The sequence below is a fragment of the Peromyscus californicus genome, unplaced genomic scaffold (genome assembly GCF_007827085.1).
Source record: "Peromyscus californicus insignis strain IS unplaced genomic scaffold, ASM782708v3 Scaffold_4__1_contigs__length_199733344, whole genome shotgun sequence".
Lineage (NCBI taxonomy): Eukaryota > Metazoa > Chordata > Mammalia > Rodentia > Cricetidae > Peromyscus > Peromyscus californicus.
In genome coordinates, this window is record NW_026294562.1 from 82,999,158 (window position 1) to 83,025,610 (window position 26,453).

At 37.8% G+C, this 26,453-nt stretch overlaps 1 protein-coding gene across 1 annotated transcript in view; it reads right to left on the bottom strand.

Moving 5' to 3' along the window:
* The window catches only part of LOC128123840 (phospholipid-transporting ATPase ABCA3-like), a 122,649-nt gene that overhangs the window by 72,996 nt on the left and 23,200 nt on the right, over positions 1-26,453 (bottom strand). Inside the window, exons 5-8 of the mRNA XM_052760133.1 lie at positions 18,626-18,885; positions 15,463-15,573; positions 14,522-14,639; positions 269-442 (exon numbers count right to left, since the gene is read on the bottom strand). Of these exons, the coding sequence (XP_052616093.1) occupies positions 269-442; positions 14,522-14,639; positions 15,463-15,573; positions 18,626-18,885 (663 nt within the window). The remainder of the gene's footprint in view (positions 1-268; positions 443-14,521; positions 14,640-15,462; positions 15,574-18,625; positions 18,886-26,453) is intronic.

A 26,453-nucleotide genomic window follows, 5' to 3' on the forward strand; every position in this document is an offset into this window, starting at 1 on the left:
CTGTCCATACATGCATGTGTGTAGGGCACCATCAACCGGAGCATGGGCAACTTATCATGGGCTACAGTGCTGAAGAAAACAGACATTTTTCCCTCTGCCCATTAATTGCCAATAACTTCCCAGCAAGGTGTGGGAACTTCAGATTTTTCATATTTTACATAACTACGTATATAATAAACAAATTTTGGGAAAATATAAAATTTTCTTACCTTCTCATCTCCTGGGTACCCAGTTTCCTAAGAATTAAATCAGCAATACCAATACCCACCTTGTATTTCCAACTTGATTAAAATATCAATCCCCAGTGCCAATGCAACATTTGCGCTCAGACAGGCAGTCACCTTGGTGGTAAGGCCCAACATTCCATAGTGTTCAGAGATGAAGTTATAGGGAAAGAAACTGGCAAAAAACAGGAGATTTCCAGCAGAAGCAGCTAAATGAGCTTCAAATAAGAAATTACAATTAACTTTTTATACTACAACAGAGTACTAACAATGTTGAATATTACTTAGATTATGTTTCCAAAAAGTTACTTTGTTTCCAGTCTTATCTATGAAACAAGACAGAATAACTGAACATGTAGGCAATGACTAAATACTGGATGTTGTTGAGCCCATAAGCATGGGATTTTGTGCTGAATCTGCTCTTTTCTGAAAGGAAATGGAGGGGGAGCTGATCTGGGGGAAGGGGAGGTGGAAGAAAACTGAGAGGAGCAGAGGGAGGGAAAACTGCGGTCAGGATGCATTGTATCAGAGACATTAAAAAGAAAGAGAAATAAATTCTCATCAAAATATTAATAGGATATAAAATCAGTGTTAGTGAAGAAAGTAATAAAATACCCAATAAAACTGCAAGACACTACTTCCTAATATCACCATCATTTAAACAAAGCAGCAGCCTAAAAAATGGGAAAAGATTTTTACCAGCTACACATACAATAGAGGTCTAATATCCAAAAGATATATAAAGAATTCAAAAAACTAGACATCAAGAAAACAACCCAATGGAAAAATGGGGTAGTTCTAAATACAGTTCTCAAGAAAGGAACCTCAAATGGCTCAGAAACACTTCAATTAATGTTCAATATCCTTAGCCATCAGTGAAATGCAAAACAAAATTATTTTGAAATTACATCTTAAACATATCAAAATGGCTAAGACCAATAGCCGAAGTGACAGCTCATGCTAGCAAGGATGTAGAGTAAGGGGAACACTCATTCATTGCTGGTGGAAGTGCAAACTTGTACAGTCACTATGGAAATTAGTGTGACACTTCCTTAGGAAGCTGGGAATAGATTTTCCTCAAGATTCAGCTGCACTACTCTTAGCCACATACCCAAAGGACACTTCATTCTGTCACAAGGACACTTGCTCAATCACATTCATTGCTGCTCTATTCATAAACAGATGAATGAATAAAGAAAATGTGACACATTTATACAATGGAGTATTACTCTCAGCCATTAAAAAAAATTGAATTTGCAGGTAAATGGAAGTAATTAGAAACCATCATTCTGAGTGAGGAGGAAACTCAGACCCAGAAGGTAAAAAAATTGTATGTATTTGCTTATATGTGGATGTTAAGTCATTGATAAGCTACTAAATCCATAGAACAACAGAAGTTGGGTATAGAGTAAGAGAGTAGGGGGTAGAGATAGATCTCATTAAGAAAAGGAAATAGAATAGATAGTTATGGATGGGAGATTGTAATGGGAGGATCAAGTAGAAAGGGGTAAGGAAGAAGAGAAATGAGGGAATATGAGGAAAGACAGCTAAAAGTAAAGGCCATTTGAGGGGTAGTATGAAAACTTATTTCAGTGGAAGCTTCCTAAAATATATACATATATGAAGGTGATCTAAATGAAATCACCAAATAATGGGGAGACAGAGCCCAAACTGGACATCTCTTGTCACCAAATGAAGCTTCGAGTACTGGGACTGGGTTACCTCTATTTGAGTTGTTGGTCAAAGGGATCCCATGAGAACCCTTGAACAACCCAGGCGCTGTTCTAAGATTATAGGTTGCTTTCTACAAACTGACAGCAGGTCACATGGCTGAAGACAACACCTACACAACTCATTGAACAGAAGTTGACTGCTGCCTCCACAGAGCCTTCACCCCTACATGCTAGTATCTTTGGTACACAAAGGTACTCTGCAGGCTGCCAAAGGAGAAATGTAAACACCAACACAGCCACAAACTCTTTAAACTACAGTGGTATCCAGACTGTAAGATATGCTAAGGCAACGGTGGCACAAAGCTTGTGGAAGTAAACAACCAATATCTGATTTGACTTAAAGCTCACTCTATGATATAGAAACAATACTTGACACTAGGTGAGCAAGAATCTGAGATTCTTGGGGGGCATTATAATGACTCCTAATGACATTCTGCTATACTCAGTTCTGCCATCATCAGAGAAGCTTCCTCCTGTAGCAGATGGGAACAAATGCAGAGACCCACAGCCAGACATTTTGCAGAGAATGAGAGACCTTTGAACACTCAGCCCTAAATGGGATATCTCCATCAAATTCTTCTCCTCAGGGCTTAGGAAACCCTGTAGAAGAGGAGGGAGGAAGAGTGTAAGAGCTAGAAGGGATGGAGGACACCAAGAAAACAAGGCCCTTTAAATCAACATGATTAACATATACATAATCTCACAGACTGAGGCATCATGGACAGGGCCTGCTAAGGTCTGCACCAGATAGAGCTCTAGAGCTGAAAAGAGAAGTTGACACCTGCCTCCACCCTTAACCCATAAACAATCTCCAACTGATAACCACTTGTAAATGAAAATTTAGTTTCCTCCAAAGGAGTCTATGGGGGAAACAAATCACTCTTAAGGATAGGCTGCAAGCCCAGCATTAGATGTCCAACAGAAAATGAACTGAATGGCATATTTGGAGGTTCCTTTTCTCATAATTTTGTCAGGGCTTTCTCTTTCTTTTTAAATCTTAACTTTTTATTTTATTTATATATATTTTCTTCTGTTTATCCTACAAATCCTCTGCATATAAATATATTATGGCTTCCTGTTTAGTGTTCTTATGGGCTTCCTGAGTGTGCAAACGATTGGGTCTCTCTTTTCTGTGCCTTCTCTTGGGCTCTTTCCCTTCTGTTTGTTAGTTTGTTTTGTCCTACTCCACTGTGTTAGTTTAAGTTTTATGTTATCATATTTTGTTTTATAATCATCCCTTAGAAGACTGTTCGTTTTCTAATGAGACAGAAAGGGGGTGAATCAGATGCGAGGGGCAGGTGGGAGGAGCTGAGGAGAGGAAGGGAGGGGAAGCCACAGTCAGGATATATTATGTGAGAAAAAAAATTTTTTTTTTTCGAAACAGGGTTTCTGTGTGTAGTTCTGGTGCTGTGGGATGTTCTGTATGTCAAATCTGTTGCTCTGATTGGTCAATAAATAAAACACTGATTGGCCAGTGGCCAGGCAGGAAGTACAGGTGGGACTAACAGAGAGGAGAATAAGGGAACAGGAAGGGAAAGGGAGTCATTGCCAGCTGCCGCCAGGACAAGCAGCATGTGAAGATGCCGGTAAGCCATGAGCCGTGTGGCAGGGTATAGATTTGTGGAAATGGATTAATTTAAGCTATAAGAACAGTTAGCAAGAAGCCTGCCATGGCCACACAGTTTGTAAGCAATATAAGTCTCTGTGTTTACTTGGTTGGGTCTGAGTGGCTGTGGGACTGGCGAGTGACAGAGATTTGTCCTGACTGTGGGCCAGGCAGGAAAACTCTAGCTACATTTTGGTTCCTGTCCTGGATCTCGCTCTGTAGACCAGGCTGGTCTCGAACTCACAGAGATCCACCTGACTCTGCCTCCCAAATGCTGGGATTAAAGGCATGCGCCATCACCACCCAGCAAAATACTTTAATAAATCAAAAAAATGCAGATTAAAAACATTATAAAGAGCAGTTGAACACATTAGAGAGTACAGAAAAGCAGCGAACAATTTACAGGGTGGGTTAGAAACTAGCAAAAAGAAATATAGTTTTTTTTGAGTTTTTTTATTCTAAATATTAAACTTCTGTCAGATGAACACCTGACAAACACTGGACTCTGGACTCTCACTTTATTCTACTGCTTTTGCTGTGCAGATACTTTTAGTTACATGAAGTCTTATTTGTCAATTCTTGTTATTTCCTGAGCTACAAGAGTACTCTTCAGGAGGGTGTCACTCATGCCTTTCTTTATCTTGACACACTCCTCTATGTTCCCCTCCTGCAAAAATTCCTAAGTTAGTCCATTCTTCTGATACTCCAATGGTATTTATATTGCACATTTTGTTCCTGGTCTTTTTTTAAAAAAAATATTTCAAGACAGGGTTTCTCTGTGTAACAGTCCTAGCTTCCTAGCTGTCCTGGAACTCTGTAGCCCAGGCTGGCCTCCAATTCTCAGAGATCCACCTGCCTCTGCCTCCCAAGTGCTAGAATTAAAGGCGTGCGCCACTACTGCCTGGCATCCCTGGTCTCATATAGTCAATTCATTCTTTTCCTTGTTGTATTTTGTCATTATTTTTAAATTTATAATTCTATTGCCCATCTCAATTTCACCTCTTACTCCTTTATCACCATTTTATTGGTTCCCTCCCCTGCTTTTGTATTTTCAAGTCCATAATTTATATTTGATTCTTTCTCATAACTTTTAGTTCTTTGCTGAAATTTCTTTTTCTATAGTGGTGTCCAGAGAACATGTAATTTTTTGACAACACATTGAAAATGGCTGCTTAATCCTTTCAGTAATTATATTTCCTTCACTGCAGTGCTGGCAAGTGCAAGTTTTCACTCAGGTTTTCCAATCCTTGGTACGACGAAGTGTTGTGTGATATTTTGATTACATTCTGACAATAAAGTTTGTTTTGAATCAGAGGGCGGAACCAGCTACTATCTGACCAAAATTAACCATAGAGGTTTTGGATGACTGGGGAAGTAGTAAGGTGAGACTTAAAGAGAATCTTGGCCCTTTTGGAAGAAGAAAAGAAAGAGGTAGGAGGTCACTGGTGGCTTTTCTGCAGCTTCTCTGATCATTCAGGGCCTTACCCTGATATCTGACTCCTGATTTTTATTGATAAATTAGATAAACACTTCACCTGGCATCCAACTTGAGGCATGAAATCATGAGATAGCTGGTTCCTCCTGGCTTTGCCACTCAAATTCCATAGGCCCCAAACTCCACAGGCATCTGGGTTCTAAACTTCACTAGAGTTAGTCACCCATGACCAGCCTGCTCTGTCTTCAGGCTTTTTCAGCATGTTCCCCTGTGTCCACTTGTGTTCCTTGGCTCCTTCTCCCTGTGGGTTGTGGGCTTCCCACAGACCCCCTCTTCAGGCACTGCCACTAGGTTAGCTGCCTCGACACTTGATTGGACTTCTATTGTTGTTGCAACTGCAATACACTCTCAGCTCACAGCTATGCATGAGCAGCTGCAACTGCCCTCAGCCAGGCTCTGCACCATCTGTGCTCTCTGTCTTAACTGTGCTATGTCCCAGCAGCCAGCCTCACACTTCACTGTCATCTTCAGCAGATTTGGTGAGACACCTGGGAATTCTTAAGGGGGGGAATTAGTTAAAAAAAGTTTTTCCCCAGGTTAAAAATGGGAAACAATATTATTATGGGGGGAGTTAGGTCTTTGTATGATTCCACAATGGATGGTTTGAAAATGGAACAATGAAATGAAGGAATAATTAACTTAGCTAGGATTTATATAATGTCAGTTATAATCATTATGAATTTGGTAATTCATGTTTTATCCCTAAAAAAGTTGTTTGATATTGGTGCCAAATATGAAAAATTGATAAGATACAATTCTTAGAAAGACCTACTAATGAAACTAAGAAAAATATTTACACACAGAGGAGTTTATAGCAGAACGACTATACCATTGCATTATGAAACTGAAGAGGAGCAGCCCAAGGTTATTAGAAAACCACCTTAATTTATCCAGCTACCATTCAAGAATGACCATCAGATGATAGGCATCCCCAAGACTATTCGGAATTAACTGGGATCCTATAGAAATGTTCAATTTGAAGAAATTTTAGGAAGCAATAGTTCAATATGGTATGTGTTCACCTTTTGTGAAGCAGATGTTAAATTCATGGGCCACTTGGAACAGAATTATTCCATAAGACTGGAAAGATTTAGTTACAACAGTATTGGAAGCAGGTCCTTAGTTACCATAGAGAACTTGGTGGAGATAAAGCTAGGGTCATCAAACAATGAGGTAGGGCTAGAGGTTATGTGTTTTTTCAAGATCAAATCCTCAGTGAGGGCCATTATGCTGATGTGGAAAGACAGGTTACATTTGATGATCACATCTTGGCCCTAAGCCATAAGGCAGCTTTGAATGCCTAGGACAAGACTGAAGAATCAGGACAGAGGACTGAGCAATTCACTAAAATTATACAAGGCCCAAAAGAAGCCTTCACTGTATTTTTTTTTTTTTACAAAGACTGACTTCAGCTATAAATAGAATGATATCAGATTCAGAAGTTAGATGAATATTAATTGAATCTTTTTTTTGTTTTGTTTTTTGTTTTTGTTTTTTTGAGACAGAGTTTCTCTGGGTAGCTTTGGAGCCTCTCCTGGAACTTGCTTTGTAGACCAGGCTGGCCTCGAACTCACAGGGATCTGCCTACCTCTGCTTCCTAAGTGCTGGGATTAAAGGTGTGTGCCACCATCATCCAGAAAATCTTTGGCTTTTGAAAATGCTAATTCAGAATGTAAAATGGTGATCAGACCTTTAAAGGCAAGATCAGCACCCATAGATGAATGGATTAGAAATACAGTTGATATTGGATCTCACACTTATGATGATACTTGGATAGAAGTGACTTCTAAAAATTTCAAGAAAATCAAAAGGTTAGATGTTTTAATTGTGGTAAACCAGGCAGGTTATCTGAAAAGGGATTGCAGACAAGGTATTCCTAAGAACAATGCTTTTTCTAGAGAGAATACAAACAGAAGGACACAGCCTTCTGGACTACACAGAAGTTATGGCAAAGGCTGACATTGGACTAATGAATGCAGATCAACACGGGGTAGACAAGGTAACCCTTTGCCATCAGGAAATGACAAAGGGGGTCTCTAGCAGGCCCCTGTATCAAATTTGGTTTAGTCATTACCTGTCAACATTGGGGAAACTCCTTCAAAGAACAATTAAAAGACTTAACACCTGTTATGGAAAACCATACTGCTCTGGATGATAGAACAGCTTTAGAAGATAAAACAAAAAATTCAGTTTGGTAAACTTCTATAAATGACCAAAGTCCAAAGTCAAAAATAGAAATAAACAGGATTGTAATTGGGAGTTTGGTAGACACAGGGGCAGATGGAACAATAATTGCATCAAAATTGTGGCATCCAAATTGGCCTCTTCAGGATGTAAATGTTCATCTTTTAGGGATTGGAACATTATCTCAAGTAAAACAAAGCACAAGATGGGTCAAATATATAGGGTTGGAAGGACAGAAAAGAAAATTAAAGCCATATGTGGCTAACATAGAATGAATTTATGGAGACATTATTTGTTACAGCAATACCCAGATTAACATTCCTCCAATCTAAGAAACAAACCATAAACTAACATATGCTTCTGAGAAAAATATTAAAAGGTATTATAAAGAACAGTCACCAAACATTCAGGTTGTATATAAACAGGGTACAACGGGTGCTTATCTTTCAAAGGTACCAATAACTCTACCTTTAAAATGGTTAACTGACAAACCTGTCTGGGTGGAAAAATGGCCTTTGATATCAGAAAAATTACCAAACCTGTCTGGGTGGAACAATGGCCTTTGATATCAGAAAAATTACAGTGTAACATGAATGTAACATGAATCTTAAAAGGTCTTATAACAAAAAATCGTGAGCCAGATATTGGGGTGAAAGCTGAAAGATCAGAGAAGCAGAACAAGCCAGCCACAAGCTCTTACATCTATGAAATCCCCAGTCTAAAGAAAGTGAGCTCCTGTTTCCTCATGCCTTATATACCTTTCTGTGTCCTGCCATGTTACTTCCTGGGATTAAAGGCATGTGTCATCACTGCCTAGTTCTGTTTCTCTCATGGCCTTGAACTCACAAAGATCCAGATGGATCTCTGCCTCCCGAGTGATAGGATTAAAGGTGTGTTCCACCACTGCCTGACCTCTATGTCTAATTTATTGGTTGGTTCTGTCCTCTGATCCCCAGGTAAGCTTTACTGGGGCATACAATATATCACCATATTACAGGTCTTAGAACAGTTGGTACAGGAGCAGCTAAATGCTCAACATATTGAACAATCAACCAGTCCTTGAAATTCTCCTATATTTGTCATTAAAAAGAAATCTGGAAAATGGAGAATGGTAAGAGATCTAAGAGCTATTAATATGGTGATTCAGCCAATGTGCTCATTACAGCCTGGAATTCCATTGCCTTCTCTATTACCTAAAGGATGGTCTATTATAGTGACTGACTTAAAAGACTGCTTTTTTAAACTATACCTTTGCAAGAACAGGATAGAGAAAAAATTGCCTTCTAGTGCTTACCTGTAATAATTCCCAGCCTGTTAAAAGATATCAATGGAAAATCCTTCCACAAGGAATGTTAAACAGCCCTACCATGTGTCAGTATTTTGTTCAACAGCCATTGGAAATAATTTGTAATCAGTTTTCTCAATCTATAATTTACAGTTATAGGAATATCTTACTAACTGATTCAGATTCAGACACCTTAGAGAAAATGTTTGAAGAAGTACAGAAAATTTTGCTTTGCTGGGGATTATAAATTATTCCTGAAAAAATACAAAGAGGAGAGTCTATTAATTACCTATGATATAAGATAGGTTTACAAAAAATTAAAACAAAGAAAATATAAATCGGGAGAGATCAAGTATGAACTTTTAATGATTTTCAAAAATTGCTGGGAGATATTAACTGGCTACAGCCCACAATTGTATTCACAAGAATTGAGTTCACAATTACTCAAGAACTAAATAGTTTATTTCAAACATTACAGGGTGATAAGAACTTAAATAGTCCAAGAAATTTATCAGCTGAAGCTGAGAGAGAATTGGCTTTGGAAAAAAACAAACTACAGGATGCACATGTGGATCATTTGGATCCAAAGTTTGATTGTATTCTGGTTATTGTACATTTTACATCTAGCCATTCCCCTACAGGAATTATAATGCATAGAGAAGATAATATCTTAGAATCTTAGGATGAATGTTTTTATCACACAAACAGTAAAAAATTAAAGACCTATGTAGAAAAAGGTTTTGGAATTAATTCTGGAAGGAAAATTAAGACTTCATCAATTAGCAGGAATAGAGCCAGTGGAAATTAGCTTTTACTAATGTTGAAATTTCCTCATTATGGACAGAAAATGAACATTGGTAAATATCTTTCAGTAATTTTTTTGGGAGAGATTAGCAACAAATATCCCCAAAGCAAGAGACTTCAATTTATAAAGAGAACTAATTGGATCCTTCCTTACATTGTACAGGTAATACCTATTTCTGGAGCCCCTACATTCTATGCTGATGCAAACAAATGAGGAAAGGCACGTTATAAATTAGGACATTTAAGTAAAATATCTAAAAGTCTTTATGAGTCTGTTCAAAAGTTAGAATTGTATGCCATTCTCATGGTATTATTAGATTTTCTAGAACCTCTTTATATAGCTACTTATTCTCAATATGCAGAAAGAGTTGTTTTACATATTGAAACTACTGAACTTATTCCAGATGATTCAGAATTAACTTTGTTATTTATTCAATTACAAGAAATTATCAGAAATAGAAATAATCCTTTGTATATAATACATAACAGATCCCATATGGATCTACAGGTCCTATAGCACAAGAAATTGATAAAATTGATCAGCTATTGGTAGGAAATGTGCTAGAAGCCTCAAAATTTCATAAGATATGCATGTTAATAGCAAGGGTTTGAAAAAAGATTTTTCCATCACTTAGCAACAAGCCAAGGAAATTATAAGGAAATGTCCTACTTGTTCTTTGTCTAACCAAACTCCACCACCTTCAGGAAGTAACCCAAAGGGTACTCAAATTAATGGACATGTGTTTCATTTTGGAAGATTAAAATATATACACCATACCATAGATACACATTCAGGATTTTAATGGGCAACTGCTTTGAGTTCTGAAAAGACTGATTCTGTAATTACACATTTATTAGAAGTTATGGCCATCATGGGGAAACCTGTACAAATTAAGACTGACAATGCTCCAGCAAATGTCTCTAGTAAAATGAAACAGTTTTTTGTATATTATAACATAAATCATATTACAGGAATACCACATAATCCTACAGGGCAAGCAGTTACAGAAAGATCTAACCACATTCTAAAAGATATGCTTAATAAACATAAAGGTGTAATAAAGACCCCCAGAGTTTGACTGCATAATGCTTTATTAACTTTACATTTTTAAATGCTAATGAAAAGGGAACAACAGCTTTGGAGAGACACTGGATAATAGAAAAAAAAAACTGCTGAATTAAATCAGCCTATATACTTTAAAGATGTGTGGACCTCAGAATGTAAACTAGGATATGCATTATGTTGGGGAAGTGGTTTTGTTTTTGTTTCCACAGGAGAAGAAAGACTGGATACAATCAAAATTGTTAAAGATTAGCTTCAAACAGGAGAAACCTCTTGATTAGAAGAGGTAATAGTTCATTAAACAGTGTGACCATTCAATCTTGTTGAACAATAAGTCTAACAAATGCTTTTCATTTGATCAGATATAACTTGCAAAAAAAGGGAAACTCCCCAAAGTTAGGGTTGGGGCAAGGTTTTGTTTTTGTTTTTCCAGGAGAATGAAGGCATCCAACTAAGGAATCTGAAGACCACTGAACAAATAAGACATCTGAAGAAGAAGGACGAATCATCCAGAAAAATGTTCTGAGAAAAAGAGTAAATTGGCCTAATGGTATAGCACATTTCCAACAGGATAAAATTTCATAAATCTTCCAAAATTTTTTTTGCTGTTCTCTATAGACTATAAGGCATATTGTAGCTTGAGTTTTCCTGACTGGCCCAAGTCAGGACAAATCTCTATCACCTGCCAGTCCCACAGCCCCTCAGACCCAACCAAGTAAACACAGAGACTTATATTGGTTACAAACTGTATGGCCGTGGCAGGCTTCTTGCTAACTGTCCTTACAGCTTAAATTAATCCATTTCCATTAATCTATACCTTGCCACATGGCTCGTGGCTTACCGGCATCTTCACATGCTGTTTGTCATCGTGGTGGCTGGCAATGTCTCTCTGCCTCAGCCTTCCACTTCCCAGCTTTATTCTCCTCCTTGTCCCGCCTACACTTCCTGCCTAGCCAATGGCCAATCAGTGTTTTATTTATTGACTAATCAGCAACACATTTGCCATACAGAACATCCCACAGCAGCATATGGTCTTTTTGTAGTCCCAGTTCAATTAAAAATTAAAGCTGGCTTTGGAGTTGGAGCATGGCTCTCTCCTTCTCTAAACCGAAGCATGCTTGTTAAAGGAAAATCCAAAATTTCTGTCTCATGCCATAAGGTCACTTGATATGGAACAGAAGAAAAACCAAAGTTAAGGGACTATTCTATTGCCACTTAACTCATAATTCTTTGGTTTTATTTTGACTCTTTAAAACATTTTTAAGGTATAAATATTATCTCAAAATTTATAAAATTAATATATTTTAAACTTTTTGTCATGATATTAATGGTCATACAGAGAACTAACTAATTCTAGAAAAAGGCTTCATCTAGCTTCCTGTACATGATTTTGGGTTTGAGTCTCTATCAGGTAATTAGGAATTAAGTTTTCGTACTCTGGATGTACGTAACAAATTGTGGTCCTTTAACCTCTTTGAGATCTACTACATATGACATTTAAAATGTTTAAATTTTCTGCAGTGAACCATGATCATTCCTAACAGTGACCTTTGAAGTCTCCAAATGAGGATGGGGCCCCATAATGAATTCTATCTGGACTATGGTAATACCACTAAGCTGACAAACACCACGCAAAGATTGGCTTTGGACTATAAACTGCTCAGTACAATTGCAAGGTGGCTAGCTGAGATGGTCCAGCCTCGTGCACTATTCCAGCCAGGATTTCAGATAAGCCCTACACTTTCCCTTTACACGGAGACTGGCAACAAATGATGCAGCTAGCTCTCCCAGGACTTGACTAGTATCTCAATTTTCTCAGGGTCCCCTAGAAATGCCATTACCACCAGACAACAGGAAGGAATTTTAAGAACACAATACTCCACATTCCCAAGAGGTGGGGTGGGTGTTTTTTGGTCATTCAGTGGGTGGTTATGGATATCTGTCATCATTTAGGAGGGTTGATAACAAGTTGTTATTGGGAATGGTCAGGGAAAAAGCTAAACACAGGAGATTAGATTCAGGGATCTTGTTTTGAAAAGAAAAAAGGGGGATATAGAAATGATAGGATAAAACAGTAGATTATTGAGTCTATTTTTAAACCAAAAAAGCAACTACTAATCTTAAATATTTTACATTGGTATGGGTTTTTGTACATTGATACAAATTTGAGGTTATTTTTGTTATAGTGTATATATATTTCTATTCTTGTTTAAGATATTTTTGTATATTGATACAAATTTAAAGTTATTTTTGTTAGAACATACTGTACATATGTTTCTACTCTTGTTTAAGGTATTGTACCTATGAAGCTCATTTAACAATGTAATGCAAATTTCTAGTTCTTAAAAGTTATTATTATAAACTATTTAGGATAATAAAGAAATGCAGATTAGTAGTTAGTCACCTATTACAATCAAACTTGTAGTCATGTTGGGTATGTTTTCAAGGTCAAACAAAGATACATTTTAGCTGGATATGTGATCTTCAAACACTTCAGAGAGGTATAGAATATGACATTTAAGATGTTTTAACAATATAAGGTTTTTTATAGCAATGAGACATGTCTGCTCCTGGCAGCACCAACTACTTCAGAGACGATGATGGACATTAAAGAAACTCCATATGGTGTTTGCTTTCTTTGTTACAAAAGTTGGACACTGGGCAAGAAATTGACCTTGCCTTGACTGATGACAGTATGCTGTCCAGGTTGGACAAGGACACAAAAGAAAGCAACTGTTGAACTCTGCTAAGACAAGGTGGAACAGTCCTTCAAAATTCCTGATTCACAGGAAGGTCTGTCAGTTCTATGCCTGCAGGCTGAAGATGGATGCCTCAACATTTCAGAGGAACCTTGGTAACTGTCCAGGCAGCCTGTTGTTTATGTCATTTCTTAATTTTGGAAGTTGCTTGCTCTGCACTTCCTGTTTACTCAGGTAATATATCCTCAGGTCTTTGATGGAGTTGAAGACTAGATAGTTATGTTATAGTTTTCCTTGTTATCAAATTTAGAAAAGAAACTCACAAAAGAGGTGTAAAGCATATAAGGTTGAGAGACAAAAAAGATAGTTTGGGGTTGGTGATACAAGTTAGGATAGAAAGTGAATTAGATACAATACTGTGGACTCACCAATATAGGATAGATAATGGAGTATTTTCTCTGAATTTGCCAAATGCAAATGGACTGGACATGAGTTAATGTAATTCTTACCTGTATATATTTGTATATAATTATTGTACTTACTGTATATAGTTTTACTATGTCTGAGTTAGAAACCTTCCCTTTCTATTTAGACAAAAATGTGGGAATGTTGTGTTATATTTTGATTGTATTCTGACAATAAAGTTTGTTTTGAATCAGAAGGTGAAGCTAGCCACTAGCTGACCAAAGTTAACCATACAAGTTTTGGAGAACTGAGGAGGTAGTAAGGCAGGGCTTAGTGAGGATCTCAGTCCTTTCAGAGGAAGGAATGGAAGAGGTAGGAGGTCACTGGTGGCTTCTCTGCATCTTCTCTGATCAGATTCTTACCCCAATATCTGACTCCTGATTTTTTATTGATAAAGAATAGTTAGATAAATGTATCAATGAAGTTTTTTAAAAAATCATATCCTAAACATGTTGGACACAGTGATAATCCATCAAGGCTATGTTTTATAATTTTGATATTCAGAAGATTAACACTTAAGGTATTACTGATATGGTGAGCTTAAGTCTGCCACTATTTTGATTCTTCTGCCACTAAATATACTATTTTAATACCTCTGTTTCCCTTACCTACCGGTGAGTTGTCTAAATATATTTCTATAGAATGTCTAATTCGACCATTTGGTACGATTTGAAGACACCTATTATTCTTATGTGAGTTTTCACAAAGAACTGATTACTAGTGTCTTGCCATATGGAAGTACTTGCTTTCAGTAGCAATTTAAATCAAGTTCTACAGAAGCACTGCTCAGTTCTAATGCCACCATTTTATATCTTCTTTATATACTTCTATATATACACTGGGGCACATTCATTTTTAATGTTCTAATTTCTGTCAGATTGTTTCATGTATAATTGACTTTGTATGTTTGAATGCAAGGCAGTGCTTCTAGCTAGCCAGAGATAACTGCAAATACAGACTTACTTTTATTGAAGAATGTGCTAACCATAAAGGCAAAGCATATGGACGCAATGGCATAACATGTAAGAAAGACAAAGATGAAACTGCAGTCACTGTATCGAAGGATCGGCTCCTCTACAATCTGCAATAAAGCAATCAAGACATCAGATAAGGTATGCTATAAGCAGTGTCATGTAAACACAAGGAAAGAGACAAAAGTATGGTCCCTAGTGAAACAGATCACACTACCCAGCTGGTGGGACTCAAAAGACAGGAAGTTATCATCTTGCTGAGAGACTCAGCAGCATCTGAGTTTTCTAATAGGGTCAGAAAGAAAGAAACAAAGAAAGAAAGAAAAAGAAAGAAAGAAAGAAAGAAAGAAAGAAAGAAAGAAAGAAAGAAAGAAAGAAAGAAAGAAAGAAAGAAAGGAAGAAAACAAAAATCAACCAACCAACCAAAAAACCATTTTATTTTACTGTAAGCCTGGGAACAGTAAGTCCATTGCATGATATCTCTCTTTTCACTGGACTGTGTGGCAGACTCAACCCATTGAAACTCACCTGCTTGCTGGAGTAGTCATTTGCCATGTGTACTTACAGTACACTTGAAATACAGCTGGGATGAATATGGAACTCTATTTTATTTTTTAAAAGACATTTTAAATTAAAAAATACAATACTGCTCAAAATAGATTATGTATTTCCTATAAAAACCTAATGTCAGAATTGGGATGTATAGTAACATAAAACACACTAGATTTTGAAAACAATAAAAATAAGAATAAACATTATTTTAAAAATGGATACATGGTAAAAAAATTTTGTAAATAGTTGAGCTAAATATCATTAAAAGAATGTTTCCTGTTTCTCCTATGTTTAAAAAAATTTTAGTAGGTAGTTTTAATATCATATATGTGATTAATTTTATGTCTGTTGGACAACGTGAAACTGGATACTTGCCTGGACAAACAGTAATGCACATATCAAAAGGATAATGATGACATATAAAGGGAAAAACGTGAAGAAATAGCCAGCCCAGATGATCCAATTTCTAAGCCCAATTATGAGCTGGTATTCCTGTAGGACAGTCAACATAAAATAAGCATTTTATATGTCTGGCAATTCATAGTGCTTTCACACATCATTTTTTAAATTTTTTTTACTATAAATGCTATAAAAATGGTTAATATTATCTCCATTTTAAGAATGAGAAAAAAAAACCAAGGCTTAGAAGTCTATCAAAATTTATTCAGTAAGGTCAGCATTTCTCTTAATATATATTTTTTTCTGAGTTCAGAAATCTATTTCAATTCTAAATCTGGGATTTACAAAATAAAAACAATTTCAAATTATTTTAAGGGCTTTTTCATACATCCTTAGTGTCATTTATTCCTTTTACCCCCTTCTCCTTTTGTAAGGAAAAAATGTGTGTGTGTGTGTGTGTGTGTGTGTGTGTGTTTTGAATAAAGTTATGCTACTTGGAGTGATAATGCTCCCAAGAGCTGGAGACTATCTAACAAAGTCCCCAAGAGCAGTAAGAGCAGGCATGGGAAACCCACCCATTGAGCAGGCTCCCTCCTTCCACTGTGGGATCTGAAGATTGAACTCAGGTCATCAGGCTTGTGCAGTAAGCTCTTTTATCTAACAAACCATCTCACTGGCCTTCAAATTAAATCGTCCAGCACTAAGAAAATAGCCCCTATAAAAGCTTTACTTCCAGGATATTAAGAGAAAGGCATCGATGTAGCTTTTTCCCCTACTGGTATTTGCTTTCAAGATTTTTTTTCTGTGCTTTTAGTCTTTAGAAATTTGACTATAATGAGCCGGTGTGCATGCGTGCCTCTGTGTGTGTATGTGTGTGTGTGTGTGTGTGTGTGTGTGTCTGTCTGTCTGTCTGTCTGTCTGTCTGTGTCTGTGTACAGATGTGTGCACACTTACGTTTATGTAATGTTTATCTTTGTGTTCTCTGAGTTTCTTGCATCTGCATTTTAAAACGTTACTAATTTTGGGAAATTCTCCCAGTATTTTTAATTCTTTTTATTTTCTCACTTTTAGGAATGCAATTATATGTGTTATATCATTTGATATTGTTCCTTTACTTTTTGGATGCTTTCTTCTGAAATTTTACATTTTTCTCTCTACATTTCAGTTTTTGTAATCTCAACTGTCTTGAGTTCATTTTTTCTAGTTCTTTCCTTATTTTACTTATCTATAGATTGTAACATGAATCTTAAAAGTTCTTATTAATTGAAAAACCTGGAGCCAGGTATTGGGGTGAAAGTTGAAAGATCAAAGAAGCAGAACAAGCCACAGCCAACCTTACCTCGACAACTCCTCAGCTAACCTTGTTTCCTCAGACTGAAAGTCTCTGAGTCCTCACCCAAATGGATCTCAGCTGAACTGCTTAAAAAGCCTCTAGTTCCTGGTCCTCAGGCCTTATATACCTTTCTGCTTCCTGCCATCACTTCCTGGAATTAAAGGCGTGTGTCCTTCCCAAGCAAAGACATGAGATCTCAAGTGCTATGATTAAAGGTGTGCCACCATGCCTGGCTCTGTTCCCAGTGTGGCCTTGAACTCAAGAGATCCAGATGGATCTCTGCCCCCTGAGTGATAGGATTAAAAGTGTGTGCCACCATGCCTGACTTCTATGTCTAATTTGGTAGCTGGCTCTGTTCTCTGATCCCCAGATAAGTTTTATTGGGGTGCACAAATAAAATATCACCACAATGGATAAACCTGATAAAGGCACTCCTAAGTACTGTTGGGATGTTTTCTTTTGAAAATTTCATTTATGGGAATACATAGGCTGTTTTCATTCAAGTATGTAGTGTACTTTGACCACCTCTGTATCTTTACCATACTGCAACAAAGGCACATTTTAGGTACAACTATATATGAACGTCATGATTCCAGTGAATCTCAGAAATTAAGATTGCTGTAACGAATTCTGGGGCAGCAGAGATGGCTCAGCAGGCAAAGGTGCCTGTTGCCATGCCTGACAAGCCTAACAACCTCAATGTGATCCATAATAAGCACATGATAGAGAGAACTGACTCTTGCAAGTTGTCTGCAGACTTCTATACATGCCATGGAGCATGTGGGTAGGTAGATAAACTAAATAAAAATGCAAAAAATACCCACAAAACCCCAAGAATTTTGGATAATTCAACACTTACAGTCTTTAGAATATTAATCACAGTTAAAATACCTGTCTGATATGTCCAACATCTATATATTTTTAAATTTCTTGAGAATTTCATATATGAATACTGTATTTATATCATTTTCATCCCCTTTCTTCCTCCTCCAGCTCCTAATGTGTCCAACACCCATTTCCTGAAATTCATGACTACCTCTTTAATTTTTGTTGCCATGTAAGCACATGTGCACACACACACACACACCCTACTGAGTCCATTCACTTGTTCCTCAGATGTACAGAAGTCTAGGGCAGACCACATGGGACTGGATAACCTAGCACAAGGCTTCTCCCTGGGAAAGAACTGACTTTATCTCAGCAGCCATTTGATTGAATGTGACTCTTCATTTAGGGGTGGGGCTTTGTGAAATTTCCCCTACCTATGTCCAACATCTGTGTCTTATCTAAGTCTATTACTGATGATCAACTTTTTTTTGATTGTTTTACTGTTTGTTGATTTTTCATTTATTTAGTAACTTTTTTTGTTCTTGTTGAAAACTTGAACATTGTGAAAGTAAATGGATACTGATGTTAATGGACCAGTAGTGTTGGGACTGATGTTAATTTATCCTTGAACCAGACTGTATTTGAAATTAATTGCTGCTCTAAGTATAAAAGACTTCAAGTTCATCTAGTAATATTTTTGTCCTCCTCCTTGACTTCAGGTTTTCTTCTATGTTGCTTTCCTGTTTGTCTTTGAAGCTTTTCTAGCTTGTGAAGTTGGTATCATCAAGACTCACTCTTCTGCATTTGTGTCTCTTGCTGCTCTGTTAGAATATAACCAATATTCAGAAATTCTGAATATATAGAAGGAGGTAATTAACTTTCCAAAAGATATCCACAGGCTGTGTGTGTACATGCATACATAAATACATATATATATATATGTACTTTTTAAAACAGAAACTATCACAAAGTAAGTGATATTACCTTTAATCTTTTTTCCTTTTCAAACACAATGGATCGTGTGATGGAAAGAACAATGGAAGAGAACATAATTATGAACATCAAAGGGATGAAAGGACTGGAGATCCAAAGCAATTTATCCTGAGGATGAGCTGGATATGGAAATCTCTGTATGAGAATGTTAGTTTCATCAAATAGCTTTTTCCCAGCACCGATTTCATGATATAACATAATGCTCTTATCCACGGCATGCTGTACTGCCAGGAATCCTTCCCTGATATACCCTGTGTGAGAAAACTCATGGTCAAATAAAACAGATTAGAGTAACTCAGACATGTGATGAAGGAAATGCAAATAATCTTTAGCTTGCAACCTACAGAATTTACCACAGATTTGACATAAAAGACATTTCCTTGGCTGAATGTGTTTGTCTCTTCCCAAAAGTAAAATATTAACATTAATAAAACTGGCAAGCGGCAAGTCCCCAGCAGCCAGCCAGCACATAAGAGAACCACCTCCAGGTTGCGCCACAACTGCCGCCACCACCAATTGAGTTTTATTTCCACTGCCACCCAACCCCACCACTTGATCATCCTCTCAGTGGCCAGCCATTCCCCCAAACTCCAGCAGACTCCATAGGCACAGGCACAACCCATATCAGTTGGAAGAAAAGTCCTCAGCAGCCAGTCAGCAGGTGAGAGACCTGCCTCCAGGCTGCACCACCACAGTCACCCACTGGATTCTCTTCCCTCAAGACCCAATCTGCTGCCCAACCCCAACCACCAGATCATCCTCCCAGTGTCTAGCTGGCCCCCAAAAACCCCAGCAGACTCTGTAGGCACAGGCACAACCCACACCAGTTGAAAGAACAGGTGAATTATTGGCCTCCCAGATGAACTGCCACGACCTCTAGATCCTAAACCCCTGGACTTATTCCATGCCCCGCTCCCATCTCAGTACCAGCAAGGCAGCTGAGCCCTGCCCCCAACTGGTGGAATTCAGCTGCTCTGGTGCAGTCCCCAGCTGCCTGCCAACAGGGGAGAGACCTGCCTCTAAGCTACACAACCACCACCCTCTGGATTCTGTTCCCCCAAGACCCACTCCACCACCCAATCCCACCTACTGATCATCCTCTCCATGGCTAGCCCTCCCCCGAAACCGCAGAGGCACAGGCACAACCCATACCAGCTGGAAAAATAGATTCCACAGGCACAGGTACAGCCCATATCAGTCAGAAGAACAGAAGGATTCTCTGGATCTAGACACCCAACCCCTGACAAACCTCACCTGAGAAAATTGTAATGGACATGAAAACCTGCCAATCACCAGAACCCTTGGGCATTCAGAACAAAAGACAATAAAGAAACAGATAATAACGGAACAAAATACCCTTCCAACAAAGACAACACAAGAATCAACACTCAGAGCTATAATCATCCCAAACCCAGACCTATAAATGCCAGTGTAAGAATACATTCAACAACAGAAAGGACAATATGGCACCACCAGAACCCAGTGATCTTACAACAGCAAGACCTGAACATTCCAATGCAGCTAAAGCATAAGAAAATGACCTTAAAAGAAACTTTATGATGATGACAGAGGCCCTTAAAGAGGAAATGAAAAAATCCTTTAAATAAATGGAGGAAAAGATAAACAAAAAATTGGAATAAATCAATAAATCCCTTTAAGAAATCCAAGAAAAAAAAACAAGCAAATAGGTAAAGGAAATGGTTCAAGACCTGAAAATTGAAATAGAGGCAATAAAGAAAACACAAACCAAGGGAATTCTGGAAATGGAAAATCTGGGTAAGAGAACAGGAACTACAGCTGCAACTATCACCAACAGAATACAAGAGATGGAAGAGAGAATCTCAAGTGTTGAAGATGCAATAGAGGAAATAGATTTATTGGTCAAAGAAAATGTTGAATCCAATGAATTCTTAACACAAAACATCCAGGAAATCTGGGACACCATGAAAAGACCAAACCTAAGAATAATAGGGATTAGAAGGAGAAGAATCCTCAAAGGCACAGAAAACATATTCAACAAAACCAAAGATGAAAACTTTCCCAACCTAAAGAAGGACATGCCATAAAAGTACAAGAAGCTTACAGAACACTAAAGAGACTGGACCAAAAAAAAAAGTCCCCTTGCCACATAATAATCAAAATACTAAACATACAGAATAAAGAAAGAATATTAAGAGCTGCAAAGGAAAAAAGCCAAGTAACATATAAAGGCAGACCTATTAGAATTACACCCAACTTCTCAATGGAGACTATAAAAGCCAGAAGGTCCTGGACAGATGTTTTGCAGATACTAAGAGACCATGGATGCCAGCCTAGACTAATATGCCCAGCAAAATTTTCAGTCACCACAGACAGAGAAAACAAGATATTTCATGACAAAATCAGATTTAAACAATACCTATCCACAAATCCAGCCCTACAGAAAGTACTAGAAGGAAAACTCCAACCCAAGGAAGTTAGGTACACAAATGAAAAATAGATAATTTTACACCAGCAAAACTCAAAGAAAGGAAACACACACACACACACACACACACACACACACACACACACACACACACTCTACTACCACTACCACCAAAACAAAAAAAATAACAGGAATTAACAATCACTGGTCATCAATATCTCTTAATATTGACAGACTCAATTTGCCAGTAAAAAGACACAGGCAAACAGAATGGATATGTAAATAGGATCTACCCTTCAGCTGCATACAAGAAACACACCTCAACTTCAAAGATAGACACTACCTTAGAGTAAAGGTTGGGAAAAGATTTTCCAATCACATAGACCTAAGGTGCAAGCTGGTGTACTTATCCTAATATCTAACAAAATAGACTTTAAACTAAATTTAATCAAAAGAGATGGAGAAGGACATTTCATATTCATCAAAGGAAAAAGTCCATCAAGATGAAGTTTCAATTCTGAACATCTGTGCCCCAAATACAAGGGCACCCACATTTGTAAGTGAAACATTATTAAATCTTAAATCACACATCAAACCCCACACACTAATAGTGGGAGACTTCAACACTCCACTCACCAATGGACAAGTCTGTCAGACAGAAACTTAACAGAGAAATAAGGGAACTAACAGACCTTCTACAGAACATTCCACCCTAACACAAAAGAATATACCTCCTTCTCAGCATCTCATGGAATCTTCTCTAAAACTGACCACACACTTGGTTACAAATCAAATCTTAACAGATACAAAAAAATTGGAATAACCCCCCTATATCTTATCAGATCACCATGGGTTAGCGTTCAACAACACAAACTACAGAAAGCCTACAAACTCGTGGAAACTGAACAAACCTCAACTGAATTACCAACGGGTCAAGGAAAATATAAAAAAAGAAATTAAAGACTTCCTAGAATTCAATGAAAATGAATCCATAACATACCCAAACATATGGGACACTATAAAAGCAGTGCTAAGAGGAAAGTTCACAGCACTAAGTATCCACATAAAGAATTTGGAGAAATCCCACACTAGCTGCTTAACAGCACACCTGAAAACTCCAGAACAAAAAGCAGAAAATTCACCCAGGAGGAGTAGATGACAGGAAATAATCAAACTCAGGGCTGAAATCAACAAAATAGAAACAAAGAGAACAATACAAAGAATCAATGAAACAAAAGAGCTGGTTCTTTGAGAAAAATCAACAAGATAGACAAAACCTTATCCAAACTAACTAAAAGGCAGAGAAAGAATATCCAAATTAACAAAATCAAAAATGAAAAGGGGGATATAACAACAGACACTGAGAAAATCCAGAGAATCATTAGGTCATACTTCAAACACTTGTACTCCACAAAATTAGAAAATCTAAAAGAAATGGACAATTTTCTTGATAGGTACCACATACCAAAATTAAATCAAGACCAGATAAACAATTTAAATAGACCTATAGCCCCTAAGGAAACAGAACCAATCATCAGTTACCCTGGTAACCAAACCACACAAAGATGCAACAAAGAAAGAGAATCACAGACAAATCTCCCTCATGAACATTGATGTAAAAATAGTATAATACTGGCAAACCAAATCCAAGAACACATTAAAAAAAATCATCCACCATGACCAAGTAGGCTTCATGCCTGAGATGCAGGGATGGTTCAACATATGAAAATCTGTCAATGTAATCCACCATAAAAACAAACAAAAGAAAACAAACCACATGATCATCTCATTAGATGCTGAAAAAGCCTTTGGCAAAATCTGACACCTGTTCATGATAAAGGTCTTGGAGAGATCAGAGATACAAGGAACATACTTAAACATAATAAAAGCAATACACAGCAAGCCAACAGCCAACATCAAATTAAATGGAAAGAAACTCAAAGCAATTACACTAAAATCAGGAACAAGACAAGGCTGTCCACTCTCTCCATATCTATTCACGTTCTATCTAGAACAATAAGACAACAAAAGGAGATCAAGCAGATACAAATTGGAAAGGAAGAAGTCAAACTTTGGCTATTTGCAGATGATTATGACAGTATACATGAGTGACCCCAAGAATTCTACCAGGGAACTCCTATGGCTGATAAACACCTTCAGTAATGTGGCTGGATACAAGATTAACTCAAAAAATTCAGTATCACTCCTATATACAAATGATAAATGGGCTGAGAAAGAAGTCAGGGAAACAACACCCTTTATAATAGCCACAAATAACAAAATATTGGGGTAGCTCTAACAAAACAAGTGAAAGACCTGTATGACAAGAACTTTAAGTCTTTGAAGAAAGAAATTTAAGAAGATATCAGAATATAGAAAGATTTCCCATGAACATGGATTGGTAGGATTAACTTAATAAAAATGGCAATCTTACTAAAAGCAATCTACAGATTCAATGCAATCCCCATCAAAATTCCAACACAATTCTTCACAGACCTTGAAATAACAATACTCAACTTCATATGGAAAAACAAAAAACCAAAGATAGCTAAAACAATCCTGTAAAATAAAGGAACTTCCAGAGGTATCACCATCCCTGACTTCAAGCTCTACTATAGAGCTATAGTAATAAAAACAGCCTGGTGTTGGCATAAAAACAGACAGGTGGATCAATGGAATCAAATCAAAGACCCTGACTTAAATCCACACACCTACAAACACCTGATTTTTGACAAGTAAGCCAAAATTATACAATAAAAAAAAGAAAATATCTTCAACAATTGGTGCATGTAGAAGAATGCAAATAGATCCATATTATTATCCTGCACAAAACTCAAGTCCAAGTGGATCAAAGACCTCAACATAAATCCAGTTACACTGAACCTGATAGAAGAGAAAGTGGGAAGTAGTCTTGAATGCATTGGCACAGAAGTCAACTTTCTGAATATAACACCAGTAGCACAGACACTGAGATAAATAATTAATAAATGGTACCTCATGAAACTGAGAAGCTTCTTTAAGGCCAAGGACATGGTCAGTAAGACAAAACAGCAGCCTATAGAATGGGAAAAGATCTTCACTAATCCCACATATGACAGAAGGCTGATCTCCAAAATATATAAATAACTCAAGAAACTAGACATCAAAATGCCAAATAACTCAATTAAAAAACAGCATACAGATCTAAAAAGAGAATTCTCAACAGAAGAATCTCCAATGGCTGAGATACACTTACAGAATTGTTCAACATCCTTAGCCATCAGGGAAATGCAAATCAAAATGACTCTGAGATACCACCTTACACCTGTCAGAATACCTAAGATCAAAAAACACTGATGACAGCTTATGTTGGACAGGATGTGGAGTAAGGGGAACACTCTTTCACTGCTGGTGGGAGTGTAAACTTGTACAGCCACTTTTGAAATTGATATGGCAGTTTCTCAGAAAATTGGGAATCAATCTACCTCAGGACCCAGCTATACCACTCTTGGGCATATACTCAAGGAATGCTCAATCATACTACAAGGACACTTGCTCAGCTATGTTCATAGCAGTGTTATTTGTAATAGCAGAACCTGGAAACAATCTAGATGTCCCTCAACTGAAGAATGGATAAAGAAAATGTGGTACATTTATACAATGAAGTATCACTCAGAGGTTAAAAAAAATTACATCATGAAATTTGCAGGCAAATGGATGGAACTAGAAAAAAAATCATCCTGAGTGAGGTAACCTGGACCCAGAAAGACAAACATGGTATGTACTCACTCATAAATGGATATCAGGTATAAAGTAGGGGATAACCAGGCTACAATCCATAGCCCCAGAGAGGCTAAGTAACAAGGAGGGCCCAAAGATGGATGCACAAATTTCCCTGGGAAGGGGAAATAGCAGATATCTCCTGGATAAACTGGGGGCAGGGGTGGAGGGAGGATGGGAACATGAGGGATTAGGTTGGGTGGGTTGAGGGCAGGATAGAGGTGGGAGTGATGAAAGAGATGTCTTGATGGGGGCACGTCTTTGGGTTGGGGGAAACTTGGTGTCAGGGAAACTCTCTGGAATCTACAAGAATGACCCCAGCTAAAACTCCTAGCAACAATGGAGAGGATGCCTGCACTGGCCTTCTCCTGCAATCAGACTGGTGACTACCCTAATTGTCATAAAAAAGCCTTCAACCAGCAACTGATGGAAGCAGATGCAGAGATCCACAGCCAAGCACTGGGTCAATCTTTGGTAGTCCTGCTGAAGAGAGGGAGATGGGATTGTAAGAACAAGATCATGACAGAAGAACCCACAGAAACAGCTGACCTGAGCTTGTGGGAGCGTATGGATTCTGGAGCAACAATTAGGGAGCCTGCATGGGACCAACACAGGTCCTCTGCACATGGGTGACAGCTGTGTAGCTGTTTGTAAGGCTCACTAACAGTGGGATCAGGACCTGTCCCTGGTGCTTCAGCTGGCATTTGGGAACTTATTTCCCATGCTGGGTTGCCTAGCCCAGCCTTGATGCAGGAGGAGCAGCTTTGTCCTGCCTCAACTTGATGTGCCATGCTTTATTGACTCCCATGGGAGGCCTGCCCCTTTCTGAATGGAGGCTGAGGAGTTGATGGGAAGGGGTAGATGGGAGAAGGGAGAGAGAATGGGAGGAGAGGAGGGAGGGGAAAGTGTGGTTGGTAAGTAAAATAAATGAAAAAATTTAATTAAAAAAGAAAAAAAAACTGGCAAGCTTGCTAAATAGTCTACTTTCAAACTTGCTAAATTTTCTACCTACAAAAAGAATGACAATGTAATTAAATATTGGGAAGACCATGACTTGAAAATATAAATAAAGGAATGAAATCCCAGAACCAGAAATTATAAAAAGGCAAAAAGTAAAGAATAACACAAAGACTTATGTTCAACAAAGCATAGATAAAATCAGAAACTGGGGACTAGGTTGATAGAAAAGCAGGAAAACTGTGAGCCAACAAGCATAAAGACCAGGCTTCAGATGCCCAGGACCCAAGAAAATGCCAGGTAGGCGTGGCAGCTTTTCTGTTATCCCAGCATGCCGGAGGTGGACATGGGTATCCCTGGTAGCTAGACTAGTTGAAATGACAAGCTACAAGTTCATCAAGAGATCCTATCTCATTACATAAGGAAGAGAACAATCAAGGAAGACACACAACTGCAACCTCAGACCCCCAAGGACACATATGTACCCAAAGACATGTGAATATGGATATATACATGCAGGCATACTACACACACACATAAGCAAAAATAAGCAATTAGAAGACATCTGTCAGTGCCTGGAGTTGTCATAGGTCCTAGTGGAGAACCCACTACTGCCATTTTCCTAAACCAATATAATTTCTAAGAGTATTCTAAATACTCATCCTTATAACCACAGATGAGTGCAGCTCTCACTCA